At 37.0% G+C, this 18,134-nt stretch overlaps 1 protein-coding gene across 6 annotated transcripts in view; it reads right to left on the bottom strand.

Annotated features, from left to right (window-relative positions):
• Positions 1-18,134, bottom strand: part of FOCAD (focadhesin) — an 87,441-nt gene that overhangs the window by 1,136 nt on the left and 68,171 nt on the right. For all 6 annotated transcript variants that reach the window (XM_015849089.2, XM_015849088.2, XM_015849086.2 and 3 more), the window contains 15 exons: positions 16,780-16,927; positions 15,128-15,247; positions 14,143-14,265; positions 13,004-13,081; positions 12,560-12,631; positions 12,311-12,413; positions 11,385-11,465; positions 10,477-10,605; positions 7,887-8,002; positions 5,738-5,995; positions 5,095-5,184; positions 4,157-4,334; positions 3,315-3,412; positions 2,275-2,526; positions 1,198-1,273 (listed from right to left, as the gene is read on the bottom strand). In XM_015849089.2, the coding sequence (XP_015704575.1) occupies positions 1,198-1,273; positions 2,275-2,526; positions 3,315-3,412; positions 4,157-4,334; positions 5,095-5,184; positions 5,738-5,995; positions 7,887-8,002; positions 10,477-10,605; positions 11,385-11,465; positions 12,311-12,413; positions 12,560-12,631; positions 13,004-13,081; positions 14,143-14,265; positions 15,128-15,247; positions 16,780-16,927 (1,922 nt within the window). The remainder of the gene's footprint in view (positions 1-1,197; positions 1,274-2,274; positions 2,527-3,314; positions 3,413-4,156; positions 4,335-5,094; positions 5,185-5,737; positions 5,996-7,886; positions 8,003-10,476; positions 10,606-11,384; positions 11,466-12,310; positions 12,414-12,559; positions 12,632-13,003; positions 13,082-14,142; positions 14,266-15,127; positions 15,248-16,779; positions 16,928-18,134) is intronic.

Raw genomic sequence — 18,134 nt, 5'->3', positions numbered from 1 at the left:
AGCCTAGTCTGCAGGAAGCCTCAATTCAGTGACCATAGATCCAAGATAGCGGGGTTAGGAGGTACTGGGAAGGACAGAAGGATGAGGTACAAGGTCTTGCATCCTCTGGTCAGTTCACTGATTCACAGTGCAATCCATTGATTCAAAAGGATTATGCATTTAAGCAGAATCTGGTTACCAAACTACTCATGTTCTAGTCATCCAGGAGGGAATCGACTCATCTCAGCCACTGCATACTGAGAATATAACTGTGTGCATCAGAATCTTCTGACTACATAAGATTTCCCAACATCCATTCCCAACTTCCCAACATCCAAACATCCATAGCATGTTTCTGCTATACTAAACTTGAGTCCACTGAAGATAATAAGCATACAGTCAGGGAATCTTTAGATTTATCAGAGAGTGATTAGAATTTGAAGACTATCAAAAGCAAGGCCAGTTATCCTAGAAAAGCAAACAACTTATAAGCAGCTTACAAGAAGTTGTGCTTAGGTCCAACAAACCAAGTGATTCAAATGAAGTGCCCTATGTTAATGGAAAGAAGAAAAAGCACACTTCCTTCATCATAAAGTATTTATGGTATCCCCTTAATCATTTGCATAGATTGTATGACACTTCTACATCTCAAAGTGACCAATGTAGTACAAGGTAGGGTCAAATTATATTACTGTAATTCAAAATATTGTGAATCCCCCATATTTATATCTTTCATTTCAATAACCCAATTCCACCATTCTGTGGCTCACTACACCAGTCAGACAACTATTCTGGGCTGTCACTGTCTGTCTCTTCTCCCTTCCCCACAGTTCAGTTGCATCAGAATAATTTCTGTTTTGTGATTTCTACTCTAGAATTGGAGGTTTTACAAATAGTATGTTTATTTTTAAAAGTATAATTTCAAAAACAGTTGACAGATCTATCACTGAATACTCTTGTAGGACCAGATATCTACCTTGGGACCACTGGTTCCTTACATCTTCACTACAGTATCACAAGAGGCAGCAGATAAGACAGCAAAGTCTTTAAAAAGGAGTCACAGATAGGTACTCTGTCTTGCTTGTGAAGGTCCCCTTACAGACAAATTACAACTCTCCTACATACGCTGATTGCATGGATTCATCTTGCTCCTTTTAATAACTGGATTTTTCACTGTTATTGCTAGTTACGGAAAGACAAGGAACAAATTAAAAATACCTTTCAGCAGGTCTGTAGAAGATTTTGATAATGCTTCCTTAGGACTTTCCAACATGCTGATAAGCCAGTCAATAAACTAAGGATTAAAATTAAAAAAAAAAAAAAAAAGAGAGAGAATTAAAAGAGTCTCAGTATCTAAACACTACACATTCTTTTCAGTTTGATAAGCAACATCAGATTGCTGCTAAATTTGAACATTTACCTCATTAGAGGTAGTGGCCAATCAAGCTTCTGCCCAAACTAACCAAACTGCATCTCACCATTAGTGTAATTTCTTCCACTGTTTGATTTGGTACTTTTATTCCATCCTACCATGGAAGCAATAATTCTCTGTAGGAAAGAGGGCACAGTAAGCCCTTTTCTCTTGCCTACTTACATCTTTATTAATACAACTCTTTTGTATTTGTCCAAATGTTTTAAGGCGAATCCATCATTACTCTTACTGTATTTGTCTCTCTTCTAAACTCTCATTTCCTGACTGTTTTTCTAGCAGAGTAAGAAAAACATGCAGGAGAACATGGTATTTCAACCTTATTGGAATGATCGTCAGAACATGGTGTCAGATTCTTCCCTAAAGCCTAAATCATGTATTTGCATATTAATACCCCACTCCTACACTTCACCTGTATTCTGAACTCTGACTTGAGTGGGAACTCAAAGCACAAAAGTGTGCAGGAACCAATCATTAGTGGTTCTAGCTATCAATCTATGGATTCATACTATTTCCACATATCTCAGTGATAAGTAATCTGCAATAGGTTTGCCAAATTAAGCATAATTGTTTACACTTACTTTAATGAAATACTTGGAAAAAAAATGAAACTGAAACATTCCAAACAAAGATTGCTGATTACCCTACATTGCCACAGTGGTGATGTCCAGCTCTACTGGGCCTTCCTTTTAGAGTTTACAAGACCAACTTGCTACCACCACCCAATTCTCCCTCAAGGAGAGTGTTCCTTATATCTAATTTTACTTGAGAAACTGCAGTCATATATTTTGAGATAAGTAATATCTATTATGAATAAAGAAAAGCAAGATCACATGTTAGGTGCTTACCAGTATGTGCAATCTTACCTTTTGTGTTTGCTCTTTCCAAGGCTCTTTAGCTAGCAAAAGGGAAATGCTACTGGGAAGAAGCGTGAGCGTTTCCTGCACAGCAAGCTTGTCAGTGGGGTGCTTGCCAACTCGATCCTCTGACAATTCTGGTAATACTGTTGGGTGCTTCCATGGTGACCAGTTGGCACTGAGGCCAAGCAGTAATGGTGCACTATGGTCAGCCCAGGACACCACCAAACCTGCAAACAGCCACAGTAGAAAATCTATAACCTAAAGAGGAAAAAAGTAAAAGTACACTTCATTAAATGAGTAACACAGGGAAAAAAAAAAAAAAAAAAAAAAAAAGAAATAACATATGGAGGTTTACTCAAAGTAATCAGGTGAAAATCCACCTGAGATTCAAAATGTAACAACTAAAAAGTTCTTAATATTCTCAAGGGATTGAAGTAGCGTTAGGCTGTTTGTTTTTTTTTTCCCAACTCAAAATCAATCAAAATTGTCTACAGAAAGAGAAGCAAAAACACACTCTTACAAAGCCATGCCTTAGTTTAATGCTTACCCACATCTCATTAAAATGGGCAGGTAACATTTTTACAGTAACCTGACTGTCCAGTGTCAGGCTTGTGCGCTGAAACCTTTGACAAATATTGAAGCAATGCAACACGTAACATGTAGCTTGTTTGTTACCCTAAGACAGAAGACTAATGGCTGAACAGGCATTATCATTAACAGTATTAGTACTTTAAAACTGTCCAAGCCCTCCCAAAGAAACAGCAGGCACAGAACTCTAATCTCCTTAGACAGCTCTACTTGTGAACTCAGATTTTCCTTTAATCTATATACAGCAAGTTAAGTTTTTGGTCTATATTTAGTTGCCTATAGCATTTCTCACAATTTAGATTTTATGGTTATTATTAAATGCACATTTGCAACATAAATTGAAAGTCTTCTAATATATGAAAGCAAAGAGAACAATATCCAGTGTTGAGAAAGAATGTGAACTACACCAACATAACTTTTTTTCCCTGAAAACTGCAAATTATTTTCACAGCACGTACCTCTTTACGATCAACATTTTGTACAGGCGCTGATTTGTACGCTAAATTTCCAATGTAGCCCATCAAGTCCAGCAGCCAGTCCATCCTTTTCATCACTCCTAAAAGAAAAAGAATACTGGCTCACTTAAACTTCACAATGCGCTATTTTTCCTTAAAAGTCAAGGGTGAGGAAACACAATGGCAACAACTGGAGGAACAACAACCAGCAACCACTATCGCGTTTATTTCATGACTGCCACTGGCAGAAGGCATACAGGCACTTGCACAGTACAAAGCCTTTGCTTGTAATGTAGGCAGCACACTGCACATGTAGATAAAGAAATGTTCAGCAAGATCAATTTCATGTAATGGCAGCCTGCTCTGCAGACATGACTACTCCTGAAACCTAAAACCTCCCCAGGGTCTTTTAAAATACAGTCAAGGCAATGGAACTAAAACACTCTTACTTTGTCTCACACTGTTAAATTAGATACTAGCTATGAAGCAGCAGGTTTGCACTGACAGTGGTCACTGATGTGCTATGTGTATTTCAAACAATACCCAAAAGATTAGAGCAACTCAGAGACACAAGATGCAGTCATGGCTGTAGCCAGCAAATCACTTGTCTATGATAAGTGACTCATTGCTGATCCATGGAACGATAAAGAAATGGAGAAAAACATAACAGCATTTGTTAGAAGTATTTCAGAAGCTGAAAGATTCTGAAGATTGAGAAGTTTCCAGTGTGGAGAAGTTTGAAAACAATTGCATCAGATTATCTTAAAATTACATAAATAATATCAGAGCAGACCCATTAGTATTCGTTGATACTGCAGTTGATCCTTTTTTAAGGCTGGCCTTACCGGTGTTTTCATGGCTCACAATACGGGAGTGATAGAAACTATGCAAGAACATCCATACTATAGACTCTTTCTGGTAATAACCTATTGAAGTATCAATCACAGCACTCAAGTTCTTCAAAGGCAGTCTGCCTTGAGAAATCAAATACACTTTGGTGAAGATGGCCTTCTCCACATTGCTCTGCAAACCAAATGTAAGAAAAGATTAAGTCAAAATATGCCTTATTTTGTGGAAACAGAAAGATACGATTTATTCCTCTAAATAAAGAGCTCAAGGAAATGACGGTTCAGCTTTCCTGACCTATTTAAATACCGATTCACTCTCTCTGATCAGTAGATGGAATAGCAAAGCATTTTGTCATGGATTCATAAAAACCTGCTCTAAACTCCTTCCACACAGGTTATTTACTCAGCATATAGTATTTTTCAGCTGCTAAGAGTTCCAATGCTAGCTGATGTGGTGAGCTAGAAGCTGAAAGTTTCCACTGTTATCTGTCTACCAGGAAACACTCTGAGCATGAATACAAACACAGCAAATTAGGTCATGAATGAAAGACAATTCAGCAGTTCAGTTGAAGAACTTCACTTTTTAACTAAAGAAAAAAATCCAGCAGTTCTCAACAGGATGCATTTACAATCTGCTTCAAGCTGGAGGTTATGCTAACACAGGGAGGCTACAGACTTTTTTGCACTACTGGATTAAGAAAATCTAACACCACTCCGATTCTAAATAACAGTCCAGTTCAAAGTCCTGGGGTGAAATCAGCAGCACTTAACTGCCTTAATGAAGTTTTGGATGTGGACTGACCAATTTTGCTTCTCTCTCTGATGTTTGTAGAATAGTGCCCAAACTCTCATATTAAAAAAAAAAAAAAAAAAAAGTAATTTATGCTTATCTCATTTAATTTTGCAATTAAAGGCCAGGAGAAAACCATAATTACCTTAGAGATTTGGACAATGCGATCAATCTCTGAATCAGCCATTTCTGAAATACATTTTGCTACACTGACATACATCTCCAGTTCACTTCTCTGCAAGAGAAAAATAAATGTACATTTGGACATCTACCACCAGATTTCTTCTTCATTAAAACCACTATGTCTGGGAACTTTATTAGTGACTTCAATGAACTTCATGTAGGAATAAATAAATAAATACATACATAAATAAATATATATACTAAAACACTTTTAGAAACTTTTAAAAATCCTTCCTTGCAGATATTTTCTGTATCTAGGTAGTTCTTTACATCACTGCAAGATGCTGAAGCCTCTGTTGAAAAAGAACATCTCCGAATGTTCTCTGCTTCTGTTTCAGTACTATTTATTTCAGTACCACTACTGTGTTTTCCCACTACCAAGTTATTTAAGAGGGAAACCCGTATTAAAATGGCCTCACAACTCAATCAACAGAATATTTGAAAGTAATGTCAATTGAAATTATGCAGAAATCATAACTGCTCTCACTAAAAATTTTACATCCTACTTCATGTTTCAAATCTGATGAGTCAGTGCAAAAAGATGGGATTTTACATCAGTAAAAATAACCATTCAAAGTTTATATGTCTCATATGTTATTCCTTACCTGAATTTCGTTTGGTAGAAGCTCAAATATTTTCTCAGTAGCCTGGCACAAAAAGCCCCAGCAGTACTGGACAGGGTTTGGAATTTTCATTGCCTGCATGAGTCCCTGTAAAACACACTGGCAAATTTCTGGGTTTTTTGTGCGGTTCACTTCAAATTGCTGTATCAGAAACACTTCTGTAAAAGCCTGTAGCTTGTCTTCTGCAACATGTTTCATCCACAGGGACAGGGACATCAAAAGGTATTTCTGTGCTTTCATCTAAAAAGAGGATAGAAGATATGAGTGTCTTAAAGTTTGCTGTAATTTCCAGATTATCTTCACTGTGTGTTTAGGTCTTTCTGATTCATCTACATATTTGGGATTAGTTTTCAATTCACTGGTGTTCCCTGTACTACATAGAAGCAATCTACAAATGCAGAGGTATCACTCATCATCTAACAGACCAAAACAAATTCTTAAATTGCTTTGAGATATTAAGTGATTTTTTTACCACATGATATAAATCAGTATGTTTCAAGGACACAAATAATTTCCTCTTGTGCTAAAAACAGAATCTGATCTTCACATAGTTTCATATTCTAACTCTATAATCACAGAATCATAGAATGGCTTGTGTTGGAAGGGACCACAAGGATCACCAAGTTCCAGCTCCATTGCTGCAGGCAGGTTTGCCAATCACTAGAGCAAGCATTAGATCAGACTATCCAGGGCCCCACCCAACCTGGCCTTAGACAACTTCCAGGGATGGGGCATCCACAGCCCCACTGGGCAGCCTGTTCCAGCACCTCACCACTCTTAGTAAAAAAAAAACTCTCTGACATCTAATCTCAATCTCCCTCTTTAGTACAAAACCATTCCCTCATGAATGGTGTTCACTATCCACCTGTGTAAAAAGTTGATTTCTCTCATGTTTACAAACTCCCTTTAAATACTGGGAGGCCGCAATGAGGTCTCCCCACAGCCTTCTCTTCCAGGCTGAACAAGCCCAGCTACTTCAGCCTGTCTTCACAAGAGAGGTGCTCCAGCCCTTGGATTCACCTTCATGCCCCTCCTCTGGGGACCTCTCCAAAAGCTCCACATCTTTTCTGTGGGCCACAGATTGGATGTAGTACTGCAACTAAGGTCTCACAATAGCTGAATAGAGAGGGACAATCACCTCCCTTGTCCTGTTGGTCACCCCTCTTCTGATGGAACATTTATTCCATGTTCAGAAGCAATATGACATTCAACTTATTAAGTATAAAATAAAAATAAAAAAAGAAACAAGGAAAAAATGCAACTCAAATAAAGCACTTCAGAAAGCATTCTAAATCAGTTAAATCTGATCTCTTCCATAACTATGTCTCATTTATTTCCTCTTTTTATGGATTGCTTGAATTACAAGAAATTCAAACATGGCAAAATTCTGTTTTCCTTCAAAATTGAAGAACTTCTTTTCAATGAACTCTGTCTTACTAAAGACCTTTTACACTGGCAGAAAAATGCTGTTTTCCCTGGATACTGCACACTGCAATCCCAAACAAAACATACAGACCTTGCATTGGCAGCCAAGCACAGGAGTATGATACACCTAATACCATTAATATTATTGGTTAATGAAGAAAACTGCAATTATCTTGGAAAATAAAAACTAATATATCCTGGGGCTGAGTCCATTTTGTGACCTGAAATCCACACTGCACCGAGAAACCAGAGCTCAGAAACAAAATACTTTGCTTTTTGCTACCACATCAAGGGCATACATTAAAAAAAGCCACAGAGTGTTTATCTACCTGTGGAGATTAATTTAAAATCACAGGACAAAAGACATCCCTCAAGGAACTGGAAGAGAACAATTTTGTTCCTTATATGCCATGGCTTCTTACACGTCTAGATTGTCAGAAATGCAGCAGGAAATGAAAGAGGCGCAAAAGATCTTAAGTGATCAAAACAAAACCAATGTTGTATATCTTAAGTTTATCTTGAACCTGAAGGTCCCAGACAAGATACTCCAGTCCATCACTAGAAACAGATGCTAAATAGTACTCATTTCTGCAGAATTCTGAACTCAGTAGTCACTTTACAGTTTGACACTCAAAACTTCATTACTATTTGAGCAATCTCCTTGGAAAGAGGTGCTGAAGTCACACGGATTTTCTGACATACGTACACTGAGACTATAAACAAGAGGAGGAGCCACCCACATCCCCAAAAGCACTGCAGCATTTTGAGATGATTGGGCTTGTGTTGCAGCCAGTTCAAGGCAGAGATATTTTATCTCATCACCTAAAACAAAAAAATTAGAAGTTAGGAAATGAATTATTTTAACTTTAATTTTATTCTCAATGCATAAAATGAAGGTTATCGTTCTACTTGAGCACTTGCAGATGAAACTCCATTTATAGAGCCGCTACTTAAGAGTTTTCAACACATTCACTGAAGAATGTTCCTCTACCCATTCACACTTGGACAAATTCTGAGATGTCTTGCTGAATGTTCCCTTCAGTTTTCTCAATAAGAAAAACATATCAATCACACAGTTCACTAGTAGTGCACAAGCAAAGCAAACAATTCAAGAATCTAATACTTTGGCTCTTTAGAAGACCTTACATTAGATGTTATGGTACTTGCACACCTCTGAAAGGATAAAATTGTTAGAAAATACTTTGTCAACTAATTCAAAACTGTCTCACTAGCTTGGAGTACTACATCACCGATAATAATTTATTAGTGATTGTTAACAGAGAATTGTTAAATAACAGATCCCACCTATATTGCATTATATAGTTCTTGCTCAACATTTATAATAAATTTTCTGCAGTACCTTTACAGATAAGTTTCACAGCGGACTTTTAGAAGCATTTAAGTTTTGTAAAAATGTCCACAAATAATAGTCATGTAAGAATCTGATAAAATTGAAAAAATAATCTATTTTTCATACAAATATTCATGACATAGTTAGTTCAACATAATTATGTTAGTTTTTTGTTTCTAGATTGACTGCTAGGTGAACTGTACTGCATTATGCTTTTTAAAACAAGCTGAATCACAGAATCATAGGAGTTGGAAGGGACCTCTAGAGATCATTGAGTCCAACCCCCCTGCCAAAGCAGGCTCCCTACACCATGTCACACAGGAAGGCGTCCAGGCGGGTCTTGAATATCTCCAGAGAATGACACTCCACCACCTCCCTGGGCAGCCTGTTCCAGTGCTCCGTCACCCTCACTTGTAAAGAAGTTCTTCCACACATTTGTGCGGAACTTCCTATGCTGTAGTTTCTGTAAATAATGCTTATTAGTACACAAGAATATCTATTACTGTGCAGATATATAAAAGAGTGTGCAACTTCCACAGGAACACGGAGGAAGAATCAAGAGAAATTATGTTTGAAAACAGACTATCATGTGCACTGAAATTAATAAAAACAGTGCCACAAAACCGATATACAATTTCCTTTGGAATTCCCCTCATTTACAAAAGTCAGAGTCCTAAGCAAAAAACAGGAATAAAAAAATTTCCCAAGAATTTAAAAAGTTTCAGCTATTCATAAGGTTGCACACAAATTTGCATTAGCATGCACTGCACAGCTCAGTATAGGAAATTCTTCCACATATTCTTACAAAAGATTCTACTATCCATTGTAAGATTACAAAAGTTCCAGCCCAATTAACAGTAAAAGCATTTCATTTGTTGCCAAATCTCTTCTAGATCTAGCAAGTATTTGTTCCACACTGGACATTTCAGTGGTTTCTAGTGCTTTTGCAGTCAATCTGTACAAGTAAAGAGAGAAATAAGCAAAACTTTCAGTTTTCTGGGCTCAGTTTAAATGCAACAGCTCTTGACCAGCCTAGCTGTAAAAAACAATCTGCAAAACCAGTATGACAACTACACAAATCAAGAGAAACAAAACTCAGCAGAATCAAGGGAATGTGGAACTATGAACAGGAGGTGTTTTTTAAGGAAATGAGTGAAAGTCAGCGACATTTACGTCAACCAAAAATAACACCATCAGATATCCTGAGAAAAGCTATCCAGTCCCATCAAATCAGCGCTGTGATTTGATCTGTCACACAGCCATTTGCTCACTTTACCCCCAGTGGGATGGGGAAGAGAACTGGAAAAAAAAAAAGTACAACTTGTGCATTGAGATAAAAACATTTAATAGGACAGAAAAGGAGGGGAAAATAATAATAACATCAAAAGAATATACAGAGCAAGTGATGTGCACTGTAGTTGCTCACCACCTGCTAAATGATGCCCAGCCGATGCCCCTCCACTGGTCATCTCCTAGATACACAGAATCCAGAGCTGCAATGGAAAGATAGGGATATGCTTTCCCCTTGTAGCCAGTGCCATTTAGTAGACACTATATTTTGGAGTAGCGATAGCTAGGTGTGCTATAGTTCAAATCTGTGATAGATCTACCTGCATCTTCTAACACAGACAATTGTACTGCATTCAGTGGGTACTGGATTAAGACAATTTCTGGTCTTTGATGGGTTCTTCTCACCAAATCCACTAGTCCCAACAGAACTTCCAAACCTCTTAGTTCTGTCCTCTAACCTCTTCTTATATTACAACAACTTATGTCCAACACAAAAATTGCAAATACATGCCTGCAAACATTAGAAAGTTGCCCTTGAGAGCAACAGCAAACAATTTCTGAAGCAACTAACAGGTTCTGTAGCTGATGAAAACTGCATTAGTAAAGAAGTACTGCAGCAAATACAAGTGACTTAACAGGAAATTACTGAACTTACCAAAGTTTAGCCTCATCAAAGGAGAAAGAACAGATGCCCAGTTTACAGGTGGATACTGATGACTCTCTCCAACTACAGCAATAGGTGCCAGTGCAACTTTCACCAGCTGAGTTGGAACAGATTCAGGGCCTGGAACAGAATATTCAACCACAGCCTGATTTTATGTTTAGTTAAATGCTTCAGAAGAAAAGTGCATGTACTATATCAACTCAAGCTGCAATGAAAACCAGTCTGTAGTAAAGAACTAGAGAGCATTATAAAATTACCTGCTGCTTTTGCATTGTTTTTTGTCCCCTGTATCCAAGAATTAGCTGTCTCTTGTTTGTAATTAATGGATTTATGTTTAACACTAATAACCTGACAAAGGTTTTTCGGGTTGTTGTCCCTTGAATCAATGTATAGATTACAGACATTCCTCATCTTGTAAGGTTGTATTTTTCTTTCTTTCTTTCTTTCTTGCTTGCTTTCTTGTTTTCTTACGAAAATAGCCAAGTTTGTTCTCATGTCTCGACCCAAAGACGCATGACACAAAAAACTGCTAGACATGATAACCTTTACTATGTACTGTGTTACTTAAACATGGGGAATTAACTCAGTTTCCCAGAAGCAAAGCAATTTCCTCCTTCATTAAAAGCAAACCTTGCTTAATTGGACAGATCTTTTTCATTAGCACTCTGCACATAACAGCATACTTTCAAAAGGTTACTTTGCACTTTTCACACAGTTTTGTCTGATGAAATACACCTGAGGATACATGCTAATGTTTAAAGTGACCAGAAGCATAGTGAAGCATAAGTGAAGCGCAAATCAGTGCTTAGAAAAGCTCTCTTATGAATAAAAGCAGGTTGTTAAGGTCATATTTTAAAGCCATAATGTATTTTAGGCATTATACTCTAATTCCTTCTCACCTTTTTTTCCACTTTCAATGGCAAAGTCGATGGCTGCCCTGATAAAGCTGCTTTCAGGCAAGTAGCTAAAATCTGGAGGAACTGTGAAGACAATAAGACTGTTCATATGCTAAAATGTGTTAGCAGAGAGTTTAACTTCCAGCTTCTATGTAAATACAAATATCAAATGGAGCTATGTTTGAGCTCACTAAGTCTGCAGGTGATTCAAAGCAGTTAAACCAAAAGACTACTGATATTTCCACTGGCTTTCCCACTGCAAAGGCAAGTTAAACAACAGTGAAAAATGTCAGGTCTGAAAAACAAATTCAACAAACAACTGAAAAGCCACGGCTAAGATGGAACTGCAAGTCAGACCTTAGTAAGCTTTAAAGCTCCATTTGAAATGTAATAAAACAGAAACTGTGTCTATCTAAACTCAAGCACTTACATCAGATTATACAGAAGCAGAAAATCCAATCACTCAATGATCTATTGACAGAATATGAAACTTGTGTTAACTGTCACATTAAAAGGGCGCTGAACAGAACAGTAATCTCCAGCTTCAACTACGTAGAAATCTCTACTACTAACTCATTTGAAGAATAAGTTTCTCATTGTTAGTTTTTCAGTGTTAGCCTTTTTTTTTTTTTTTTTTTTTTTTTTTTTTTTTAAATGAAATGTTATGAAGTGTAACAGAGTAGATTTAACCATCTCTCAAGGCATGGACTGCATAACATAGATAACATATCTGTCCTATGCAATACAAAACTTATTTCAATTTATCCTGAATGCTTTTAAAGAGTAAAGACAGAAGCAACATACAAGCTTGACTAACATAACGGAGAAACTTACTTTGATACTGCAAGTAAAAGCAGATTGCAGGGTGCAGTGTGGAGAGCATCCCTTTCAGCATATTAATGACACATCAGTAAGATAAATTATCTTACCAGATGTCCTGCTTTGCGTAGAAGACAAACAGGACATATGAAGGTGTCCAAGAAGTCCTGCTGCATTTGTCTGAAGGCCAATCTGCCCCGAAAAACTGATTATCTATTAAGACAATGAAAAAATGTTTTGACAGTCAAGCTGGACACAAAAATTAAAGCATTTCTTTGGACAGAAGTGGTCTGTTTGGTCACAGTGTCAAGATACCCTACTGCATTATCTAAAGCTTGAAAGATATACTAGCTCCTTACCTGTGTAAGGGTTCTGATGACTTCATTGAGCTTACTTTGAAACTGGGATGTCTGGATGCTTTCAGATTTTAGCTGCCAAAGGAACAGAAAGAAATAGTGACCTTTATAAGTGAAGAAAAGAAACTGTGCAGCAGAGAATGAATACCGAAAAGGCAGATTATATTTGCACGCATGCCTTTTTGTGGGGGAGCAGAGGAAAGGAGGAGAAAGCCTACACAACAGTAACCTTATTCCCAGTGATAACATATATGAGCCATATGATGGGAAAAATGGACCAGATTCATTCTACACACTAATTCATCTCACTTGGTTCGTACCCAGCATAGCTCACTACTAGGTGCCCTGGTAGATGGCAGCTCCTGGATGGATGCAGGAGAGATCATTTGATCTTGTCTTCTCATCAAATTTCTAGGATAAAAGTACCATCTGCATGCATGTTCTCACCTGTATCACGCCTCCTTCAGAACCCACTAGCGCAACCAGCCCATTGACAGCAGCCAGACGCTGCATTGTTGGAGAACCCTGGAAATGTAGTTCAGTGTTAATGAATCTTCGGGCTCACACAGCACCACAGTTGAATTTGCAGCACAACAGATTTGCTTCCCTTAAGCAAAGGGGATTTTCTTTCAAATAAAAGACCACAACTGTTATCACTAAACTTGCCATCTCAACAATCTCTTCAGATCAGACTCCAGTATGCTGAATGATTATTCATCTTGCTGAATGAAAGGCTTTATATAGAGACTTCCTTCCCCACTCTCTCCATCTAAAATAGTCACACATTTTTCTCTTACAAATGACTTCCTTCTTGTGTAGTATGTGTTCAACAAAATAGGCCAGTGAATTCGAGGTCTAAAACATTTTTTTCTTACTGAAACTCACCTTCAGCTCCCACCTGAAGGTCTAGGTTTAGAGGTTGCTTTCACACAAGTGTTTTAATAATGAGAAATTAAAATGATAGAAGCAGAATGGCAAGCAGAACAATTGAAAGCATGTTAATCTTCTGATTACACAGTTACAACACAATGATGAGTGGGGCTTTCAGCCACTCTGGACCTGTTCATCAACAGTCACAAATACCATCTGTTCAATCTAAAAACTGTACTGCAGTCACTGCATACCTTACGTACAGAGAAAGCAATTACCACATCATAAAAATGGATTACTGGCAATTTATTACTTAGCAAAATAACCATTCAGGGGAGTAAATCTAAAACAAATGAGACACTATAATCTTCATTTTTTTTTAGTCTATTTTTGTTAAGTAGCACCTAATTTCACCAGGTACCTTGATTTACTTAGTAACCTAAATTTTATCGTTTGATATTTTTCCAAATTAATAAAGATGCCAAGTTCTCCTAGACTTCCTAAAGATAAGCATTTCCCATGAAGCAAACAGCCAGAAGAGAAACAAGATTTTCTTAGTGAACTTCACATTTTTAATACCAAGTACAACTCAGCTTATTCAGATTGTCCCAGGTTTTCCTAAACCATTCCAACAAAAACAATGAAATTTATGTCTCTACTTTTCTTTTAAGATTGCCCTCTTAAAAACCCTCAGATATGAATCCCAACTCCTTTACCTCTGCGATCACAACTTTTATCCAGGCTGGCATTAGTTTGTTACTCAAGTCTTCAGCTTTGCCATGACCACAAACGGACAAACCGTGAACAACTGTACCGAGAGCTAAAGCAAAACCAGATGTCTGTAAAGTAGGAAAGACACACATGAAGAAACAAATCTCCCACAAAACTCTGTACTCTTTTCTGTATTTACTACTGCAAAGTTATGTAAACATTTATTATTCCTTTACAGAAGTCATACACTTATAGAAGTCCTGCTAACAGATGCTTCCATATTTTAAGTATTTTCTCCTGTCAAATGACAGATTTTCTGATCTTTGGCACACAGTCTGCTCTGAGGCCTTTCAGACTTTCTAATACAAAGATTAAAAGAATTACAAAGGCCTCGGATTCCTTATTTTCTACATGAATTTTCAAAACAATTGACCAGTCTAATAGAGGGCTTTGACACTAAAAGATTCTGGTTTTTTTGTTTGTTTGCTTTCGTTTTCTGGCATATACATTTGAATATGGAATATGGAGACTATTTATGCATTTTTGAAGATAATTTTAGAACACTTGAGGAAGAATCAGTAACCTGGAGTAAGTTGTGAATCTGGTTATGGTGATCTACATGATTAAAAGAAGATAAAATTCAGAAGGGCACAGCAGATGTGTTTTCTTTATAAAAATATTACAAATGAGACAGGAATTGGTAAGAAATGATGACTAAAGACATCAAGATCTCAGAAGTATCAACTTTCCTTTTACATGTAATTAAATACAGTCTACTATTATTTCGGTCTCTGGTAATTGGGCAGATAATGCATCAGAGGACATAATGATAAGGTAACTATATGGCATGGAGAACACAGTGAATATTCATTAATGATCAAAGTAGGTTAATATAGTTTTCTTCAAGTAGCAGCTCAGATATAGCAGGATGAGATATTAAATAGTTAAGAGACAAAGAGAACTGAAAAAAGCCAAACTCTGAATCATCACCTGCAGATTTTTTTCCACTAAGATCCGCAACTTGTTCATGGCCTCTTCAGCCTCTGCTGCTTCTATGATTCCAACACTGAAAGCAGAGACACAGGAGCAGGCAACAGAATAGGCAAGTACCTGAAAATAGTAAATTCTGTTATTCAACACTATTCAATTTCAATTCAAACAGAAGATGAACATTTTTCGTAGCTTGCAGTGCTGCCTCATTGGCAAAGAGCAATAATATATATTATTTACAAGATATGTCAAATAATCCCACAAAATATAAACAGAACAAAAAAAAATAAGCAAACAAAACAAACAGAGACAGAACAATCAAGCAGAAAAGGAAGCTGCCTATGAAACCTCAAGCAGGATTTATACTACTTAGGTACTAAACATGAAGACCATATCATTAATTCTTCTTTGGCAGTTCAAATAGAAAGCAACTTCTGCGGCTGCAGAAGTTTTTTTAAATTTTTTTTTTTAAAGCATTAGTATTGCATTTCTCAGTCACTAATAGTGGCACTATTTTCTGTTCTTTAGCAGTAAGATATGAAAAGTAAAGAAATTAAGTCTGATCTTTCAATAAGGCAGCTGTGTCAATTGTTCACCCTTCTTCGCAGCAATGCTATGCAGCAGGACGCATATAGGGATTAAAGGACTCCTACCAGTTAGAGTTAGCAATAATTGGACTTCAAAAAGCAGTGCTCAGATTGAACCCCTCACTGCATGTGGCCAAAGCTACCTCTTACGTACAGGATTGTATGCCAGACATTTCAGCCTACTGCGCCGGTGAAATTTAACTGGTGTAATTACCTATGCAATATCTTACAGATTTTTAAGTGATAAAGGTAATTTTTGTGCCATCTAAAATTAACTCATGCTGTTAAACAACTGCTGCATTTAATCTCAGAAGTTGCTTATCGAACTAAGTTTAAGTTCAGTAAAATGCTTCAAGACTCAGGAGAGAGAAGCTATTTCCTATCTCCAACTCTGCTAACTCCCTTGATAAAACAGAGGATTATACAACTCTGCTCTTCAGCTGCTGTGAGTTTGGATGTGAAGATACAGAGTGGTTTTTTGTGTGTGTGTGTGCGCACAAAAAACCTGTTTATCCTGATTCTTGTTAACTGTTGTAAACTTCTCCAGTTTCATAAGCTTTCTTTCTCAAGCTTTACCTCAGCAAGGTAACAGACTCACTCTCACATAGGCCACATAAAAACTTAGCAGAATATATCATGGCAAACGTTACTGAAACGTACACTCATATTTAGCACCACTCAGTTTTTTAAGTTTTCAAAACTTATAAAGAGAACAGCTCACAAATTAAAAAGGAAACAGGAAACATAACTATAGCAACTTCCACAAGCAAAAGACTCATATTAGGTTATGACAACAGCTTTCAAAGCGGGAAGCAGAAGGCATATTGAAGAAGGAAATAGGAAAGCTCTCTGAGAATAACTTGCTGTTTGCTTTCTAGAGGTGAGTAGCACTTTAGAGAACAACGTCTTTAACCATTTCAGGCAATTTCCTAGTGTTTGTTCTGCATTACGGGTTATTCCAACGATATACTACTAATAAAAAGCTTCAGTAAAAAGCTGAGTTATTAAAGGCAGCAAAGAAAGAAAAATGAAAATTTGAAATCTGTGATAAAACAAGTCACATACCTCCTGTACCCATCTGCTTTGATCCTCACTGCTGTCCAGGTATGTGCATAGTTTTCGCAGTGAAGCAGAAACGTGTACTCGTGATTCTGTTTGGCTACTGTGACTCAGAAATGAAAGAACAAGTCCCACTCCTAAAATACATCCAATGCTTGAAAGGAAGAAGGATATAAAAAAAGAATATTAACTATGTCTTGGCTGCTCTGAGCTTTTTTTTTTTTTTAAACTCTTTTTTCATTCCCAAAATTATACTTATTATACTCTCCACTCCTTTTTTTTTTCACTTGGCCATCTTGCTTGTGATTTACAAATATATATATATACACACACACAAATATCTATGTATACACATGTATACATACATATATATGATATCTCTGATTTCCCAATTTGTTCCAGATGTTTCACTGCCAGCATATTAGACATAATACTTTGCCATCATGACACATCTTTGAATACACTGTTACTTCTCTCAGTACCATAATCTGGCATTGTACAGAGTGACACAAACTATTATTATGTTGCAGAATGAAAGACAAATTCTAAAACAAAGTAAGTGGTTAGTATTTCAGGATGAAGGAAGACTGACATTTTAAACTCCTGTTACTAAGGTGAGTTTAACAGGTTTCCAAGTGTAGAATAAGAAAACTTAATGACAACTTTAATCGAAAATACCTTATATCCAAATCAAACAGTTAACAGCCTTGAAAAAACTCAAAAATCAAAGTCTCTGCACAATGATTTTAAGGAAGACTACTATGTATTTTCAATATTCTTAATAATCTGCTCTTTACTACATCCTTACTCAACAAGTATGCATCAACATTCAGCTTCTCATCCACTCGAACTTTGAAGTCCACAGCAGAGCTGCTCTCAATGAGCTCTTCTCTCAGTCTGTACACAACTGAGATTGCCCCAAATAAAGAACAGCATCTCGCATTTGGCCTTTTTGAGACTGATTAGGTTCTCAAAGAGCCCATTATTCAAGCCAGTCCAGATTTCTCTGGATGGCATCTGTTCCTTCTATCATACCAACTGTGCCACTCAGCTTGCTGAGGGTACACTTGATCCCATTCTCTGGGCTATTATAAAGATGATGCAGAGCACAGACTGCAGAATGGACTCTTGGAGAACATCACTTGTTATTGGTCTGGATATAGAGCTGCTGACCACAGTCCTCTAGTTGCAACCATTTAACCTATTTCTTATCCACCAAATAGTCCACCACTGAAATCCATCTCTCTCCAATTTATAAATAAAGATGTTGTGTGGGACTGTGTTAAAGGATACTTTAGATGGCCAGGGAGATGATGAACCATACTAACATATGCCTATCCATTTGAAACTGTTTGAAATAC

This window comes from Coturnix japonica, chromosome Z, assembly GCF_001577835.2.
Source record: "Coturnix japonica isolate 7356 chromosome Z, Coturnix japonica 2.1, whole genome shotgun sequence".
Classification (NCBI taxonomy): domain Eukaryota; kingdom Metazoa; phylum Chordata; class Aves; order Galliformes; family Phasianidae; genus Coturnix; species Coturnix japonica.
This window is presented reverse-complemented; position numbering and strand designations above follow the sequence as displayed.